The sequence below is a fragment of the Cyprinodon tularosa genome, unplaced genomic scaffold, assembly GCF_016077235.1.
Source record: "Cyprinodon tularosa strain WSP-4 unplaced genomic scaffold, ASM1607723v1 ctg635, whole genome shotgun sequence".
Classification (NCBI taxonomy): Eukaryota; Metazoa; Chordata; class Actinopteri; order Cyprinodontiformes; family Cyprinodontidae; genus Cyprinodon; species Cyprinodon tularosa.
The window spans coordinates 374,633-391,869 of NW_024039380.1; the positions used below are offsets into that span (position 1 = coordinate 374,633).

The 17,237-nt window shown below is 38.9% G+C and overlaps 1 protein-coding gene across 1 annotated transcript; it reads right to left on the bottom strand.

Moving 5' to 3' along the window:
- Positions 1-6,477: 6,477 nt before the first annotated feature.
- On the bottom strand, positions 6,478-11,040 carry LOC119798765 (CD209 antigen-like protein E). Its single transcript, XM_038308373.1, has 5 exons — positions 11,033-11,040; positions 9,497-9,615; positions 7,141-7,292; positions 6,908-7,020; positions 6,478-6,809 (listed from the first exon to the last, which is right to left on the bottom strand). The coding sequence occupies exons 1-5, from the start codon at positions 11,038-11,040 to the stop codon at positions 6,638-6,640; spliced, it is 564 nt and encodes a 187-aa protein (XP_038164301.1). The 3' UTR covers positions 6,478-6,637.
- Positions 11,041-17,237: the final 6,197 nt, after the last annotated feature.

Here is a 17,237-nt window from a genome sequence, read left to right on the forward strand (position 1 = left end):
AGCTAAAATATGTTGCCAATAAATAGAGCCCTGGAATCACACCTTAATTGGCAAAAATATTTACTGTTTTTTCCCATTATGATACTTTTATGGTAAAATATCTATTTGCTGAAAATGTAAAATTTTTAGTTCTTATCATTATCAGTTACCCCTTTTTGTTTCCCTGGAAAGAGAAAAGTTCAAATCAGTCAAAACAATAGACCCCTTCATGTCTACAAACTGTAAGTCAAATTATTAATCTGAGCTTAATTAAAAGTAAAAGAAGATCAATCTCTATGCAAAATGTTAAAATCATAACACAAAGTTGTTTCACGCAGATGACGAGTTCAGCTCTTCAGAATCAGGCTCAGTCAAAGGACACATTGAAAAGTTGGAGGATTTAATCTCAGCGCTCCTCTTTCCCAATGGAAGCTGAGATGACCTGATCATCAGAGTTCATTCTCTTATCCAGAAATCTCTGCCAATACTTTCCATCAGCCATCAGGTGGTCATCTAACACTTGGACTTTATTTTTATTATCAAGAAAAGTAATATCAAACACTTAGATACTAAAAATGTTAATCTTTGATTAAAATACAACACATCACAACACATTTCCCTTCTCATTCATGTTGTATGATTTAAAAATCAAAAAGCCAAAGCTGATGTCAGACATCTTCATGTGGGTGTCTTCATCTTTCTGTTGATGTTGGTCCCTTATACAGGCGACATTTTGAACGTTGTCTACAGAACAGCTGGTCCTCAACACATCAGGTGGACTACTGATGTGTTAATTAACCAATCAGAGGGGATTATTCTGCCCCTTTATTCTGATTTGTTTCCTGGTTCCTTCCAGATGAGCTCCGATGAGCTCTGATCACTTTTTTTTTATTGACTCTCAGCCACACCTCCTCGTGCTGAAGGATGGAAGGATGGCTGTGATGGTCCTCCATCAGGGTCTCCAGGGACCTTGGTCCCTCTGTAAAGCCTTCTCTGACTAAGGGGAAAAAAGGTCTTGTAGGTCATTTTAATGTGTCACCTGTCAGTCCCAGTCTGGCCAGAGGTCAGAGGTCTGGCCCGTTCTGTGGTCCAGGAACGGGTCGACCCGTCATGAGCTCATGGGGAGGAAAACTGGGAGTCAAAGTTACCAACATGCTGAATTAAAGGAGCTGAGGGAAGGACAGATCATATGTTATCTTACCCTTTCACAAACAATAGTAGATCAAAATAAGTTCATGTAGCTTAAAGAACTTTAGATTAAAATTTGAACTTTAAACTTTGTCACAAATCATTGAATTATTCCATAATTTCAAACTTACCCAGTAAATGTACTTCCTTAGTGTTCGGTACCCTTATCACTTCTGCACCTACAGAAATCCAAACAAACTTCTCCTCAGCAGAGGACTGTGTGTGTCAGTGGGCTGTAGCGCTGTAAACAAGCACAGCCTTCTCTGTTGCTTCCACCAGACATGATGTGTGTGGAAGAAGAATATAGGCTTTCCATCCGATTTCAAGAACGATGTTTCCAAGGCGAAGCAAAATCAAAGAACCAGAAACAAGAGTTTCATGAGGTGAAGAAACACCAAACCAGGGGTGCAAGAAGCTGAACCATCAACAAACATCAACAAAGCTGGTTTTCCCAAACGCTCATCAGACAGTCAGGCTGAGGAGTTCAAACTTCACCCAGAAGTCTAGCAGTCGTTTCTTTAGGTTGTTTATTTATTCCGCTCTCAATTACCAACCCAAATTCCACATGGACTGTTCCAGATGGAAAAATAAACAGCATCTATATGGATCCTTATTAGTTTAGCTTTGCTGTTTTTCTCTTGTTTTATCTTCTTTCCACCCTTTTCTTCATCAGAACAAATAAAATATGTTCTGTTGAAGAAAACCCATAAATTTTCAGTCATTTTAACCTCCAGATATATCTGAGCTATGGATCCATTGAGAATAGATAATTTTAAAGTCTCCACCATTCATCTTAATGTAGGAATAAAATCCTGTTATTTATATCCTCTATCATTATAATCGTTATTGTTAATGTTATCGTTATTGTTATTATTAAATAATGCTATTATCATCATTATTTCCAATTCAGTCATTTGAACACCGTATAATTATTAACCAATAATTATGTTAAATAAATTTGCATATTTATTCCAGATCAGCTTAAGATAGATTTACTTCTTAAAGAATTGTCAATAATTTAAAAGCAAATTCAATCAGCCTAATTTATTTTTATACAAGTTATTTGTACTACACACATATAGATTTATTTACCCTTAAAGTTTAATCTAAATCTTAAAGAATTAAGGTTAACAAATTAAACTTTAGCTTTTAAATAATGACACAGGTCCTTGATTATTTGAAGAAATGCCCAATTATTGTTAAACAAGCATAATCTGTTCATTTGATTTAATTTTTTTTAAATCTGTCTCATTAAACTTTATTTGTTGTGATATTTGAACCATTATGTCAATCCCCTTTATTACCAATTTAAACAGCTGTGCATTATCTTTAACACTTTTAACTCCTGCTTTGTTTTGAAAACAGGTGAGGGGGAAGAATGAGCCACAGAAACTAGAAACTGTCCTTATTTTACAGTTTAACCTTAATTATTCCCTCATTTCTATTTTACCAAGACAAAAAATAACTAAACTATCATTTCACAAAATGGACAACATACAATAGTTAGAATGGATCCACAGACACTACAGACAACATATAAGACAAACAGATAAGACAAACAAAACGCAAACAAATGGCCATAACATAAATGATTAAACGTAATTGTTGCATGCAAACCTTCATGTGTGTCAGGCCCTTTTCTCTCATTGGGGGGGCCCTTAGCCCGCCCATCTTTACCGAACCTCCTGTAACTGGGTCAACGGTAAAATGGACACTTTCTGTCTATTTATACGCAGGTACTTTAACTCTAAACAGCAAATCAGTTACTATTCTGCTGTAAGCCAACCATTTATAACTTTATGTCAGGTGCTATTTCAGTACTAATTCTGAAAGTTAGGATGTTTTTTTTGTTTTTATCATCCTAGATTTAAATCCATTAAGCAGGTTTTAGGTTTTATTTATTTTAAAACATACTTGTTTTAAATGTGCCAAAAATGATTATTATTTCACTCTCTCAGGAAAATATGCCACTTTGATTCAAATCTTCAGGAATTAATTATTTATTTTTGAAAATCTATAATATTAGTTAATAAACTCATAGCTTTTATATATTTTAGTTGCATTTTCCCAAACTATATCCCATATATTTGGTAAAACTGTAAGGTTTATTTATTTTAAACACTTAAGGGATTAAAATTGCTGATTTCATTGTTTATATGTTTTAAATGATATAAGTAAATAATAATATTTTTGGAGGAAAGGAAAATCAATTTCTCTTAGTTTTTCATTTAGTGAAATCTAATTCAGATTAAACTGACATATAACTTTAGACTTTATCCTATTGGATTATATTATTCATCCTTTTTCCTCTATAAGTTGCTGTTTTGTTTACATTTTCATAAGTCAGAGCAACCATCACCTTTTCTCTGTCTTAGTCAGAACCTCAGACATTCATGGCACAGGGATAAAGCAACATACCACAAAATCATGAAGAGATGAAGCTAATCTCTCCGAGTGGCTGCTGTGGAAATAGAGAATTTGGTTTGTGACTAAAACCTGTGCACATTTTACTGCGTCAGACCATGTTTGGACCCTTTTCTCTCTCTGGATTTGCCTAAGTTTTCATCTCCAGGTCCGTCCATAACATTATGGAACATGGTGACAGCAGGAAATGAACAAAACGAGACCCGTCCTGTTTTTAAACAACCACAGGCCTGATAATAAACGTTTTGTTTTCCAGTCTTGAAGCCGACATAGGAAAAGACAGTTGCTGCTGAGTTTTCTCTTTTAAAAAGATAATTTTTGGTTTAGATATTTAAGGTTGGTTCTAATTTGATCAGAAATTACACTAAAAGAATCATAGTTTAGTGAAAGCCAACCAGGCCGTTCATTATCACCCTCATTAGACATTTTCCCACCTATTCATGTCAAGAAAGTCAGTCTGTCAGCAAGCATTTTCTTCATTGCAAGATGCAGAAAGGAATCTAATAAGAGAAAGTTATCAAACTTTTCTTGAATAGTTGGAAGTCTATGGAAATGGAAAATGAAATAAAATAAAAGGAAAGAAAAGAAAATATATAATCGATCACTTTACCCTTTACTGATTTCTGCCAACAGGCGGTTTCAGTCCTGGAGCTCCACCACCTCAGTCAAAAAGGTCAGCCACTTCTCAAAGAAAAAAAAATTATTCACTAATTAAAAAAAATAATAATTTAGCACCGGAGAGAAGGAAAGCCTTATGTTGGTGCACCTCCTCCTTGTTTCCCCACAAAAAAAAATTCCCCAGTGTCTCTGTCCTCATGGTTTTTTGCACACACACATTGTGGAGCAGGTTGCAGCTCAGGTGAGCTATTAGGGTCAGGGGTTCAGAGCAGATGAAAATCCTTTTGTGTTGCTTTCCCCAGATTTTAACCCATCATTTCCATCCGGCTGCTGTGTCGGTGTGTGTGCCTTGGGGGGTGGGGGGAGATTGATGCTTGAAGCAGGCTGTCTTTCTCCGGCGGGCTGATGGGAGGGGGGCAACTCCTCCAGGTCTGAATTCTGAGCGGCTCCGATCAGGGAGTCCATGTTTGAGGGGCAGGGAGTAAAAAAAAACAATGATTAGTTTAAGTTTCAATATTTCAAATTAATAATAATAATAATAAAAAAAAATAAAAAATAAAGTTGTTCATCTTTACCATATAAAAGAAGAAACCTTTTCAGGAAAGGAATGTTGTCTCGTCAGTCGCCCCACTTCACCCTTCAGTCACTTTAAGTCACGTTCCCCTCTCTTGTCACAAACTTTTCTCATCTAATTTTCTCAAATTTTGTTTTTATCATCAACCTTACTTTTCTCTATCTAATTTTAGGTTAATTCCTCCATTTTATTCTATTTTAAGTTTTTTCAGGTTTTAAACTTTTAATTTGACCTTATTTTATGCCCTACTTACTTTTTTTTCTGTAATAATTTAATAGTTTTTTTATTTTTAGCTATGAGTTATCAACTTCCTGTAAAAAGTGAAAGAGTTTTGTTTCTTTAAAAGCACCATTGAAATTAAAATTCATTATTATAACTTAGTATAGTGTAAGTTTAATATGTAATACAGTGTAAATATGTTTAGTATAAGGTTTAAACACTCTTTTTTGACTTCTTACTTTAACCCATTTGTTTTGAAGCTGAGAGTTTATTTGAACTCTCCTTTTAACCATCCATCATTTTAAACTGTTTTCTTCTCGTTTTTCTTTTTCCATTTTTTTTCTTTTTTTTTTGTCAAAATCTGTATATTTCTTACCTTACCTTCTTTTAGCCTCTAACTTCTCATGATATTTGTTTATCTTATCTTTAACATTTTTGTTTATTGCAACATTAAAAGAACCCTATTTTCTTTGCAATTGATCAAAAATTTCTCCTTGGGCAGTTGACAATTCCCTGGAACCTTGCCTTTCTGCTCCCCAAAAAGGAAAATTATCTGTTATTTCATATGTGTAATCTTTAGTATTATACAAATTTTAGTGCATTAAAATGATTAAGCCATTAATCTTTAATTTAGTTAGTTTCTTGCTAGATTATAATTTTAATGGAGAAGAAGAGGACTTTGTTTGAACAAATTTTCCAGTATTTGATTTCTAGTAATCTTTAAATCTAATTTTGTAATTTAGCTTTTGAAATTTAATTTAAACTGTGCCGACAAAAGATCATCTCACCGTCTCAAAAAAATGGTTCGTTTTGATCCTCCTGCTGACCTCTAGGGACCTTGATGCCAGAAGTCCTCACTCCCTTAACCTTCTAACCGGGGTATTGAGGCTGGAACACTGCTTCCTCCAGGTGGTACCTGACACTTCTGACAATCGCTGTCCTCAGAAAAAATCAGTCAAAGAGAACTGCCTTGACAACGCCAAATTGTCGTGGGAAAAAAGTATTCAACTATTCATCCTAGTTAAATAAACGGAGATCGATGGATTTCACTAAGTCGGCACATTTATTAATATCTTTGCAAAGAGAGAACAGTCATCATGGCACAGCATTCTGCTCTGTTCTGATCTGGGCAGCGTTCGTTCCCCCCTAGTTACAACAATCGAAAGCAGTCAGAGTCATAACAAATTACACACACTTTGCTTACCAGTAACATGTTATGAATAAACCTTGAGAAAGAATCTGGATTGTTATGGGAAGAAGCTATGTCTGGTCTACAAACAACATTCTGCAGGGAATGGTGTGGCCTTGAGAGAGAAACAGACTGAGTGAAAACTTTTATAGTGAGTAAATATGAATATTAATATATGAGAGAGAAAGATATAAATTTTCCCACAACAAAACTCATGAGCATCACATTTAATCATGAAAATTAAAACAGCAAATTTATAAATGCTAAAAACTTTATTGACGTTTACAACTTTGACAGGAGATCTAAAAAAAATTAGGCAGTGATCTGTTAAAATCAGAGTATATTTCTGTTAATGCGTTTGTTCATTCACTGTTTTAACTTCATCTTTATAAAATATGTGTTTTTACAGAGATCTGAGGCTGATTTCTAGACTGAAGGTAACTTCATCAACACAACTGATTTTCTGCTGCTTTCTCACAAATACTTCTTAGAGCATCATTACAATATCTATCAAACCACTTGACAGAGTTTTGTTTCTTCTTTATCCTCACACAGTCCATCTCTGATTCTGGTCCTCCACCCTTACCATCAGGCTCGTTTTTTCCCCAAAAACTCAAACTAAGAGATGAAGAACACAAAGACAGAGTTTATTAAGTTTGTTAATTTTAGTTACTTAAACTCTTCAAATGAACAAAATGTTCTCATAACAATCAGACCTTTTGTTTAGTGGAGATCCGTCCACCCAAACCCAGCTGCCTTCTTTCTCTGAGTTCCTCAGTCCGATCCAGAATGAATCCTCATCATTTGTGATTTTCTCTTTCACTTTCCTCTACAGGAACATCTGAGTAGAAGATGGTAGAGATACCTGTGAGACTTTTCTGTGCTGAAATGAAGAAACATGATGATGATCAAATCTGATCGAACATGAACCTGCAGCAGTGATTCATACCTGCTCATCTCTGCTGTCTATTTTCACTAGGTCTCCTTCCACATCTATGCATAAATCTCTGCTCTCATTCCAGGTGGAAGTTGTGTTAGAGAAATCATAACAGTTTCCTTCGTATAGCTCCCAGCCTGCTTCACATTTCAGACACGTTTCATCTGTGAACAGATCAGAACAAAGACCTCAGTGAGTCAGGAGGAAGAAATCTCTGTAGATGTTTGTGAGATTTGGAGGCAGCAGGAGGCGTCTTCTGTCCCACAGCTACAATCGAACGTCCTGTACCTGACAGTCCATCAGTGTCACTATAACATCATCAGAGCATGAACATGAGAAAGAGATGAAATCACGTACTTACTCTTTGATTCAGAAGTTGCAGTATCTTTTGTCCAGGACTTAATTTCTATAAAAACAAACAAAAAAAATCAACAGTGTGTCTTTAGAATTTGTATTGTTTTGGGTGCGTAGGTGTGGGGGAGCTGATTCAAAGCTCCTCAGCTTTGAATCAGCCGAGGAGCCGCTTTGATGTCTTGCAATTTGGGACTGGAAAAAGGGGGGGGGGGGGGGGGGGGGGGGGGGGTCAAACTCAATAAAAAAATGATACAAGGAAAATATTTGCAGGTTAGAGGAAATAAATAAAAACCTAACAATAAAAAAGATAAAAATTTTTAAAAACTTTTATTCTTTTATCAAGTTTTAATCAAAATCTGTCACATCTTGCTCCTTTAACATTTAATCAAATTCTTTGTTTACGTTTTCATTGTGTTTTAGGTCTCATTTTTAATACTTTTTTTTTTTTATTATTCTTATGAATAAGGTTGATATAAATAATGTCTTGTTTGCACCTGTTTCCCATCTTGGCCAGGAAATCCTTTTGAAATAGATTCCAAATTTAAATGCATTTATTTCCTGATAGAATAGAGAAAATAAAATGTGTTTCAATATTAAGGTTTTGTTTTATATAACATGATGATCGTCTCCCTCTAGTGGTCTGAAGCATTTCCATTATCCTGCGCTTATTTGCATCTTTTTTTAACTTCAGGGATTTTTTTTTTTAAATAATTTTAGCATTTTTAACATTTTTTATCCATTTTCAAGTATCACAATAAAAACACTCGATGGAAATGGCAAAATTTGAATCAGCTTAGTAGATTTTGTAAAAATTATTGTGTCGGTGTGATATTTTTTTTCTCAAAAGTGTAAAGCACTAAACTGGAATCAGAAACAACTTTTCAAATACATTCTTACTCTTCAGCTGTTTCCACCAACTCATAGGCAGTATTCCTAGATACAAAGAAAGCAGAGCTACATTGATTGTCACAGTAATGGCCAATCAATTCAGGATGCTCTGAAAGCAAAACAGGTAAAGGATTTTAATACAAAATATGGTGGAAGAAGAGTAAAAACAGCAACAGCAAAGACTGCAAAAGAGTTTATATCTAGGTAAGGTGAGTGACAGGTGATTCTCAGATAGATTTTGATGAATTTCGGTTATTTTTTTATTTGATGCAAGGGGAGCACAATGAAAAGCAACACTGTGAAAGCAAGCTCCAAAAGAAAAGCTATAAAGTTATAAATTGTTATGCAGTCTTTATTTTGGCTGCATTTTCTTTTCTTCAACTGTAGAGGCATCGTCTGTCCTGCAGTTACGGTCTAACATACTGTATCAGCCAGTCCATTGATGACTCTTAATTATTTTTAGAGGACAGACCTGAAAGAAGATCAATTCTAAAACTAACTTTAAACCTTAGAGCGTTGGGATTTTCTTATCTCTGTCATTCTCAGGTTGGCAACTTTAAAGCATCAGCAACAGCTGATTGAATTATTAACAGCCAGATTCAAACATTTATCCTCTATTTTTTAACATCAACTACAACTCAGATAGTTCTCAACTTTTTTGTTACAAGTACAGAGCAACGAAATTAATTCTGCATCCTGGTCCTTGGCAGCCATAAGAACGCACCAAAGGCAGCTTTCTGCAGCAGGCATGGCCTCAGTAAATTTTTCTCCCTCTCAGCCCCCCCCCACCCCAATGTATGAATGTGATGTAATGAATGGTTTTTACTGAAGCTGAAATCTTGATCACAATGTAAATTGTAGTTGACAATAAAGAAATTGATTGATTGGTTGATTGATTGATTGATTGATTGATTGATTGATTGATTGATTGATTGATTGATTGATTGATTGATTGAACAGTGGGCTGCCATTGTACGGTGCCCGGGGAGCAGTGTGGGGTTAAGGGTCTTTGCTCAGGGACCCAGAGTGGCAGTCCAAGCTCTACGCCCTAACCAATAGGCCGCCACTTCCCCGAAAGAAATATGGATGAATAAAAATGTTAAAAAGAAAAACTACAGAAACTTACTGACTGCAAGGAAAATAACTGTAGCCGCCAAGACAGCAATGAGGACCAGCAGAACAATTCGCTTGGAGATGACCTTTGACCTCCTGCTCTGTCCAGTTTGTTGAACTTCCACTGGATTCCTGGTAAAGACGGAGATTAGAAACAGATAAATTCTATTAATTGAAAATCAGTGAACTCATTAATCAGGTCAGATGTTTTAACCTGATATTAATGTAGGAAATGGCTTCTCATCCTTTAACAGGTTTCAAGACTGATTCTGGCATGCCATAAATTTTACAACCAACTATTCAGACACCCCCCCCCCCCCCCCCCCACCACCACCACCATGACAACGCCTCACAGCGATATGCCCCCACTACCTCAATTATAAGATGCTATTTCAATACGAGTGTACTCCTATGCTGAACAGGGATACTCTTCACTAACATTGGTATCAGATAGCAGCAAGAGGAAGTATTCTACCGATTGCAAAAGACTGGCGTAAAGCCCGCCACCCCCTTATGTTTCAATGTCAAATTTATAAAACCCAGTGAGAGTTTTGAAAGACAGTGATAGTGCATAAGGTTGGCAGAACACTAACAGATTGACAGAATGCAATCTGTCATTGCAGAGGTTGTAGCCTCACTCCTTAAATATCAAAACCCAGGTATGGAGGTGTAACCCACAGCACATAAGGCCCTACTTCCGGGTTCAATCTGAGTAGTGCGCCCTGTCCCTTTAAAAAGGGGGCGGATCCCTGACCCAAACAGATTGCTCCACAGATGCTACAGCCAACGCTGGCTCCCAGCTGCTCCTCGCTGTGGCTTCTCTGTTTTTGAAAAAAACCCGCCTTGACACTCCACCGCTGCTTAATTTACTCTGATGCCTTCACATTAGATCACTTTAGCTTCTTACAACTCGGTAAGTTTGTTTTCATCTATTGGCTCATGCTTGATTGTTCATTCAAACTTACTGATAACTTAAATAATACCGCAGATTTACAACTCATAACCTGGTGGACATTACCTATATCCTCTCCCAAATCATCTACTCATCGGTGAGTTGAAATATATTATTTTTATTCCTTATTTTGAGTTTGTGATGCTGCAGTACACCGGTTGCATGCTATGCTAGCATGGGTAGTTAATATAGCTCCCAGACACGCCCACAGCTTCACTCAGACTTTATTTTTTTTTTGAGTAATTCAGAGGGAAACTTTTCCCCTACCAAGAAGCAGTAAGAGTTTTCCCCAAGCAGTAAATGTATTGGTCATACATTATTTTATGCTTTGGGTTAATTATAGAATTTTGTTTGGAACTTTTCCAGCCTTAGAAGCCATGGTTCTTTTTTGTTTAAATAGATTTGATTGTTTATTGATACGTGTTGCGCAATACAATTAAAATGGAACTGTTGAAATAATTTGGGTTTTTGTTGACCCATGATTTCATCTTTGAATAAGTGCACTTTAATTTAACTTGAGATATTTAGAAACATTGAAGCTTCATAAAGAAATCTTGTTTATGATTGTTCATGATATTCTAATTTTATGACCAGCACCTGTACATCGGGTCAAGTTCTTCCAAGCAAAAGGTTACCATTCAGTCACAAAGCACTTGTTTATGTGGCCACACAAGTTCTAGTGACGAGCTTAAAGAGCTGAAGAACCAGATCCAGCAACTCCAATGCAAGATGTCGTCCTTCCTGAAAGCCCAGAAGAAAATGGAGTCAAGGCCAGCACCACAACAGTCCTTCTGCCCTTCACCTCAGTCATCAAACCATCCAAAACCTTGGTATTGCTTTAACTGTGGTGAGGATGGACATATCTCTTCAACCTGTAAGAACGCATCTAACTTCCGCCTGGTTGACCAAAAGAAAAAACAACTGCGGCAAAAACAACAAGCATGGAACGCAAAGCGGAATCAGTCAAACTAGCAGCAGCTTCTGTGACGGGACACCCAGGAGCTGCAACTAAAAGTTGTCCTAAAGAACCGCCCAGACCGCCACGCCTACCAAGAGGCCTTGTGGGGACAAAATGTACTGGCCAAATACAAATAAAAGGAAATGCATTCAACTGTCTTTTTGACACTGGCTCCCAGGTCACAACAGTGCCACATTCCTTTTATAATGCACATCTCAATGACCATACGATACAACCTCTGCACAACATCCTTGAAGTAGAGGGGGCCAACGGACAATGTGTGCCATATTTGGGCTACATTGAATTAAACATTACATTTCCACCTGAGTTTCTGGGTACCACTATCTCCATAGATACATTAGCACTAGTGGTTCCAGACTTAAAGCAGTCCCAACCCTTAATTCTGGTTGGTACTAACACACTGGATTTGGCCTATACCCTGATTCAGGATACAAATCTCAGTCAGCTTTGTCAGCCTGTTACTTCAGGTTACCAAGCTGTTGTCCAGATTCTTCATCATCGCCAGAGGTGTAATTTGGATGACAATTATGTTGCTTTGCAGCTTCCCGAGGCATACACCATCTCTGCTGGCCAAACGACTGTCCTTGAGGGTACCCTGGCCACTCGGTCGCTGCAACGAGAAAAATCTGTTCTAATTGAACATCCAACTTCATGCACCCTGCCTGGTGGTCTCATAGTCAAGACATGTCTTGCTGACTTGCCACCTCGCCAGCCATGCCAATTGCCGGTATTGATTACAAACGAGTCTGAACATGCCATTACCATCCCAGCACGAACAACCATAGCAGAAGTCAGCGCTTTCCAGACCATTTATACCAACCAACAAACCAGCAATTCAATTCCATCTACAAATAGCTCATCATCATTTCAGTATGACTTTGGAGACTCTCCATTAACACCTGAGTGGAAACAGCGAATCACAGACCAGCTCAACAGCATTCCTGAAGTTTTTGCAAAGCATGACCTAGACTTTGGCAGGACAGATAAAGTTAAGCATCATATTAACCTGTCTGATCCTAGTCCTTTCAAACAGCGGGCCAGGCCAATTCATCCTCAGGACATTGAAGCCGTAAGACAACATCTACAGGAGCTGTTGGAGTCTGGAGTAATCCGTGAGTCAGAATCACCATTTGCATCCCCCATAGTAGTTGTGCGTAAAAAGAACGGGAGTATCAGGTTGTGTATAGACTACAGAAAACTCAATTTGCAAACTATCAAAGATGCCTACCCTCTGCCCAAACTCGAGGACACTTTCTCTGCCCTGTCTGGATCTACCTGGTTTTCAGTTCTTGATTTAAAATCTGGTTATCAGATTGAAATGGAGGAGTCTGATAAGGCAAAAACTGCTTTTGTCTGTCCTCTAGGTTTCTATGAGTTCAACAGGATGCCGCAGGGAGTGACAAATGCTCCAAGCACGTTCCAAAGACTCATGGAGAGATGTATGGGAGAGATGAACCTAAAAGAAGTCCTGGTTTTCATCGACGACCTCATTGTTTTCGCACCAACTCTCGAAGAACACGAAAAAAGACTGTTAAAGGTCTTAAATCGACTGAAAGAATTTGGTCTGAAATTGTCAGTTGAAAAATGCACCTTCTTTCAGACATCAGTCAAATATCTCGGACATGTTGTTTCTAAAGAGGGCATCGAAACGGACCCTGACAAAATCAAGACTCTTACTAAATGGTCCACATGGTTACAGAGGCATGGATATGGACGTGTGGTACACAAGCACGCAATTGTATCTGTCTGCACCATGCAAGACTACACGACCCTCCTCGTTAAGGCTGTGTATACTCCTGCAGCAGTGTGTCGAAGTTAGATTGTCTGTTAGGTATGACGCAGATGTGATTTATGCCCAATTTTGAAGCGTGGTCTGCGCTATATTATTCCATGACAAGAGGTAGAATCACGAACTGGCTAGGATGTTGGGTGTCCATGTGTCGGTTTGACAAGCTTGTTCGCCATCTATAACCCCTCATCCAACGCTGGACAACACACAGTTCAACCGTGACTGTTGCCGAAAGACTGGGTGTAGTACTGCGTGTTTTGGCTTCGGGTGCAAACCAACAGATCGTTGGACAGAGCTACAAACTAGCGTCCTGTACGGTGTCTTGGATAGGGTCCGAGGTGTGCCAGGCATTGTGGGAGTCACTACAGCCAGAGTTTCTCCCATTAGGTACCAAACACGAAATACGTATAGTTTAGAGCAGATCTCTCTCTTCTCCCTGCGACGCTATCTGTGGCACTGTCTGTGGTCACCAACAATTTTTTTTGGGTGGTGCACCAGCGTGTCTGTGAGGCATATCTGCGTTAACTGCGACACATGCAGATGACCTGGTATCCGAGCAGAAATCAGGCTCCTAATAGCCTAATAAGGTTGGTTTTATCTCAACACGACTCATCTCTGTCTTCCAGGCCGAAGACAGACCCCTCTGCAAGCGCGAGACAAGAAGGACAGATGTACAGGTACCATGGAAATGAACGGGTGCTGTGTGGGACCATAGGGACATGCTACACTCCAGGAGGCAGACACAGCTGAACTCTGCATTGACCTGAGCCTACGGTCTAAGAAAAACACAACAGCACAGAACCAGTTTAGGAGCAGTCAGTGTTATGCTGTTTATTATGCGTTTTTTTATTTTATTTAACGTTGAATTTTCTGTTATACTATTTTGAAATACAGGCTTTTTAAAAATATGTTTGATGTGTGTTTCCAAATGCCTTAATACTCCTGCTTGGCAGCTGACAATGGTTCTGAAGCAGCATGGAGTTAACATAATATTCCACTGCATTGATTCTTAAAAGGTAACATTAGGTACAAACATTTAACAAAATCACTAAGAAAACATAAAAAAAAGTTAAAATGTGGAGTCTGAAGAGTATGTTTGTATGTCTAATGATGATAATTATAATACTAACAGTTGCCTGTTTTTTACCCACCTGGTTTCTTCATTTGTGAGTAACTGACTGTAAAATAGGTCTCATCATTTGGCGTAGCATCACCTGCACAACAGAAAAAATATTAAAGAAGGATAGATAGATAAATAGACAGACAGGCAGACAGATCGATGGATGGACAGACAGATAGTTACCTCTGGCTTCATGTCTTGTAAACTTCACTACAGCGTACGTTACCTGACCTTCTGCCATCCTCCTGCTGAGACTGAAACAAAAGTTTACAAGACTCTGATGTTGCAGTCTAATTTAAAGCTTCCTGATGGCAGAGGGGGCAAAAAACCCCAGGAAGTCCTGAATTATATTTATAGTCTGCTGCTCTAACTCAGTGATGCAAAAAATATAGAAGCTGAGATGAAGCTAAGTATTTAAATGTGGATTTAAGGAGGAATAATTTTAGACAGGAGAACACAGATGAGATAATGGACACCTTGCTTATCTACAGTTCTATAGGTTTTTTTTTTAGAAACCTATGGTGTCCAGTGAACACCATAACTCCTTATATGGTTGGTTCACAAGCCTTTAAAGAAGTCAGTAATGTTGTATAGTGTGTATAGGTAGGAGGAAATGTGGCCACAATCAGCCTGCTGAACAGTGATGTCATGGAAGCACAAGTTCAGTTCAAGCACTGAAGTCATCACCTGCAGCTTTTTCCTTCCCTCAGACACAATTACCAAAGCAGAACCGAAAAACAGGCTTAAAATTAGAAGGGAACTGGACATTCACTAAGCTTTTCTGAAGACCTCTTGACACCTATTTAGGAGTCTGTGTCAAGTATGTCACTTTTCATTAGAACAATCAGTAGTTGGAGGGCTGATATCTTTAAGCAGCATGGAGGTTGATCCTTCTAAGCACACTACAAGTCTGGTGCAAATCAAATAGTCACCCCTTGGTCTTTCAGATTTTCGGAGCCCTTTATTATGCAGGGGCTACTTGATTGGTCTATTTAGTCATGATGAGAGTACTTGTGTAATTTTTTAATAGTTTCCAGGACCAAATTTTACATAATTGGAAGATAATGCCATAACTTTCCCCCTCTGTTTAGTGATGACCTTTCTCTTTTAACAAAGATAGCTTGACTCCTATTTTACAGAATGAGAAAAGTTGGCATGTTGTGTAAATCGTAAATTAAAACAGAATACAATGACTTGCAAATAATTTTTAACCTATATTTAACTGAATACACTGCAAAGACAACATATTTAATGTTAGGAATCCAGTGTGTGTGGGTTGTGTTTTTTTGTGTGTGTGTTTTCTCCCTCCACCACCAGGTGGCACCCTGTTCTCGTTGGTCCTCCCACACACCTGCGGCTGGTTGTGCTCATTACTGAGGACTCTTAAGTGGTGGACTGCCACTACCTCGTCGCCAGAGGGATTGCCAGTTTTGGGTACTCTAGCCAAGCTGAGTTTAGCTGAGTCAAACTGAATCTTTGTCTCTCAGACTTCTAACCTTGTTATTGTCTTTGCCTTTTCGACAGGAAGTCATCCTGCAAACTGGATTTTTGGCCTTCTCCCCCTGGAAGGATTGATTGAGCTTCACACTGAGCAGGGGATTAATCTCCACACGACCCGTTCAAGTTCTCCTGGAAATCTAAGTGGCAGTCCGCTCCATTGCTCCTCAAGGAGCCAACCAAACCAAAAACCTGTGCGCCCTCCAACGAGCCCCCCAATCTCTGGATAAACCCACACCGTCTGGATTCTGGGAAGAGAACCTTAATACTGCTAACGCCGCGGTTCTCAAAGTGTGTGGCGCGACCCACTGGTGGGGAATTGAGACGTGACAGGTGGGGCGCGCCAAGTTCCGGTGTGTGTGTGTGTGTGTGTGTGTGTGTGTGTGTGTGTGTGTGTGTGTGTGTGTGTGTGTGTGTGTGTGTGTGTGTGTCGTTTGACTATAAATGTAGAACGTGTGAGAGCAAACTGTCCTTATAGCTGTATGTTGCCGCTTTTTAGACCAATCAAACCCACAAATTAATCATTACTAGCCTACATGCAGTCTAATTAAAAGAACATTAGATATGAGAAAAATTTCACCTGGAACTGAAGTGCCAAAATAGTGATTGACGTGACGTCGGCATATTATTTGTAACGGAATAAACTTTCGCGCCCCAGTGTTGCCAACTCAGCGACTTTGTCGCTATATTTCAGACCCCTCCAGCGACTCTTTTTCAAAAAAGCGACTAGCGACAAATTAGCGACTTTTGGAGACTCTTACGTGAAAGCACGTATCGTTCCTTTTCTTGTCCTCCAGCGGCAGGTGCTGCTGTGGGGCGCCTCCCCCATCCCCACCCCGTTCTCCCCCGCTATCACAGGAGTCCCTCTCAGCGCTGCAGTCAGAGACACAGCATGTTTACCCTCAGCGTCTATGGAGAGATATTTGTGCCATCGGTTTGAGCGCGCAGGAACCAATCCGAGCGCGCAGTGAGACAACACACGCGCGCGCAAAACCGGTCTGGCGCGCGCTCAACTCTGAAAAACACTCTCAACACACTGTTCTCGCGCTCAGTTTCATCTCTGCGCGTGCTCGAATCCATCTCTGCTCGCGCTCGCTCGACCTGCTCTCTCTCCGCGCTCAACACCAGCTGTGCGCTCGGCTGTTTCTCCGCTCGCTCGACTCTCTGCGCTCGCAACTTCAGCAATGTATGTAAATGAACCATACCATCAGCCAATCACACCCAGCTTCTTTTCATCCAATGAAAGCATTCCTTTCTTCTTCTTCTTTTCTATCATGGCGGATCGCAAGCAACTTTAAGGTGCATACCGCCACCTACTGTTCATGAGTGTGTAGCAACATTGTTTTACATCTATTAAATTCTATTTTTTAATTTGCATTCTGAAGATAACTAAATAATGCTTTCCTTAATCTATAAA

Excerpts from the sequence above, each read along its gene's own strand:
- LOC119798765 (XM_038308373.1), bottom strand. Across the intron at positions 7,293-9,496 it reads AGTTATTTTCCTTGCAGTCA|ATGAAACGTGTCTGAAATGT; the intron begins GTAAGTTTCTGT and ends ATCTGTTCACAG. Across the intron at positions 6,810-6,907 it reads GGATCTCCACTAAACAAAAG|TTTGAGTTTTTGGGGAAAAA; the intron begins GTCTGATTGTTA and ends TTCATCTCTTAG.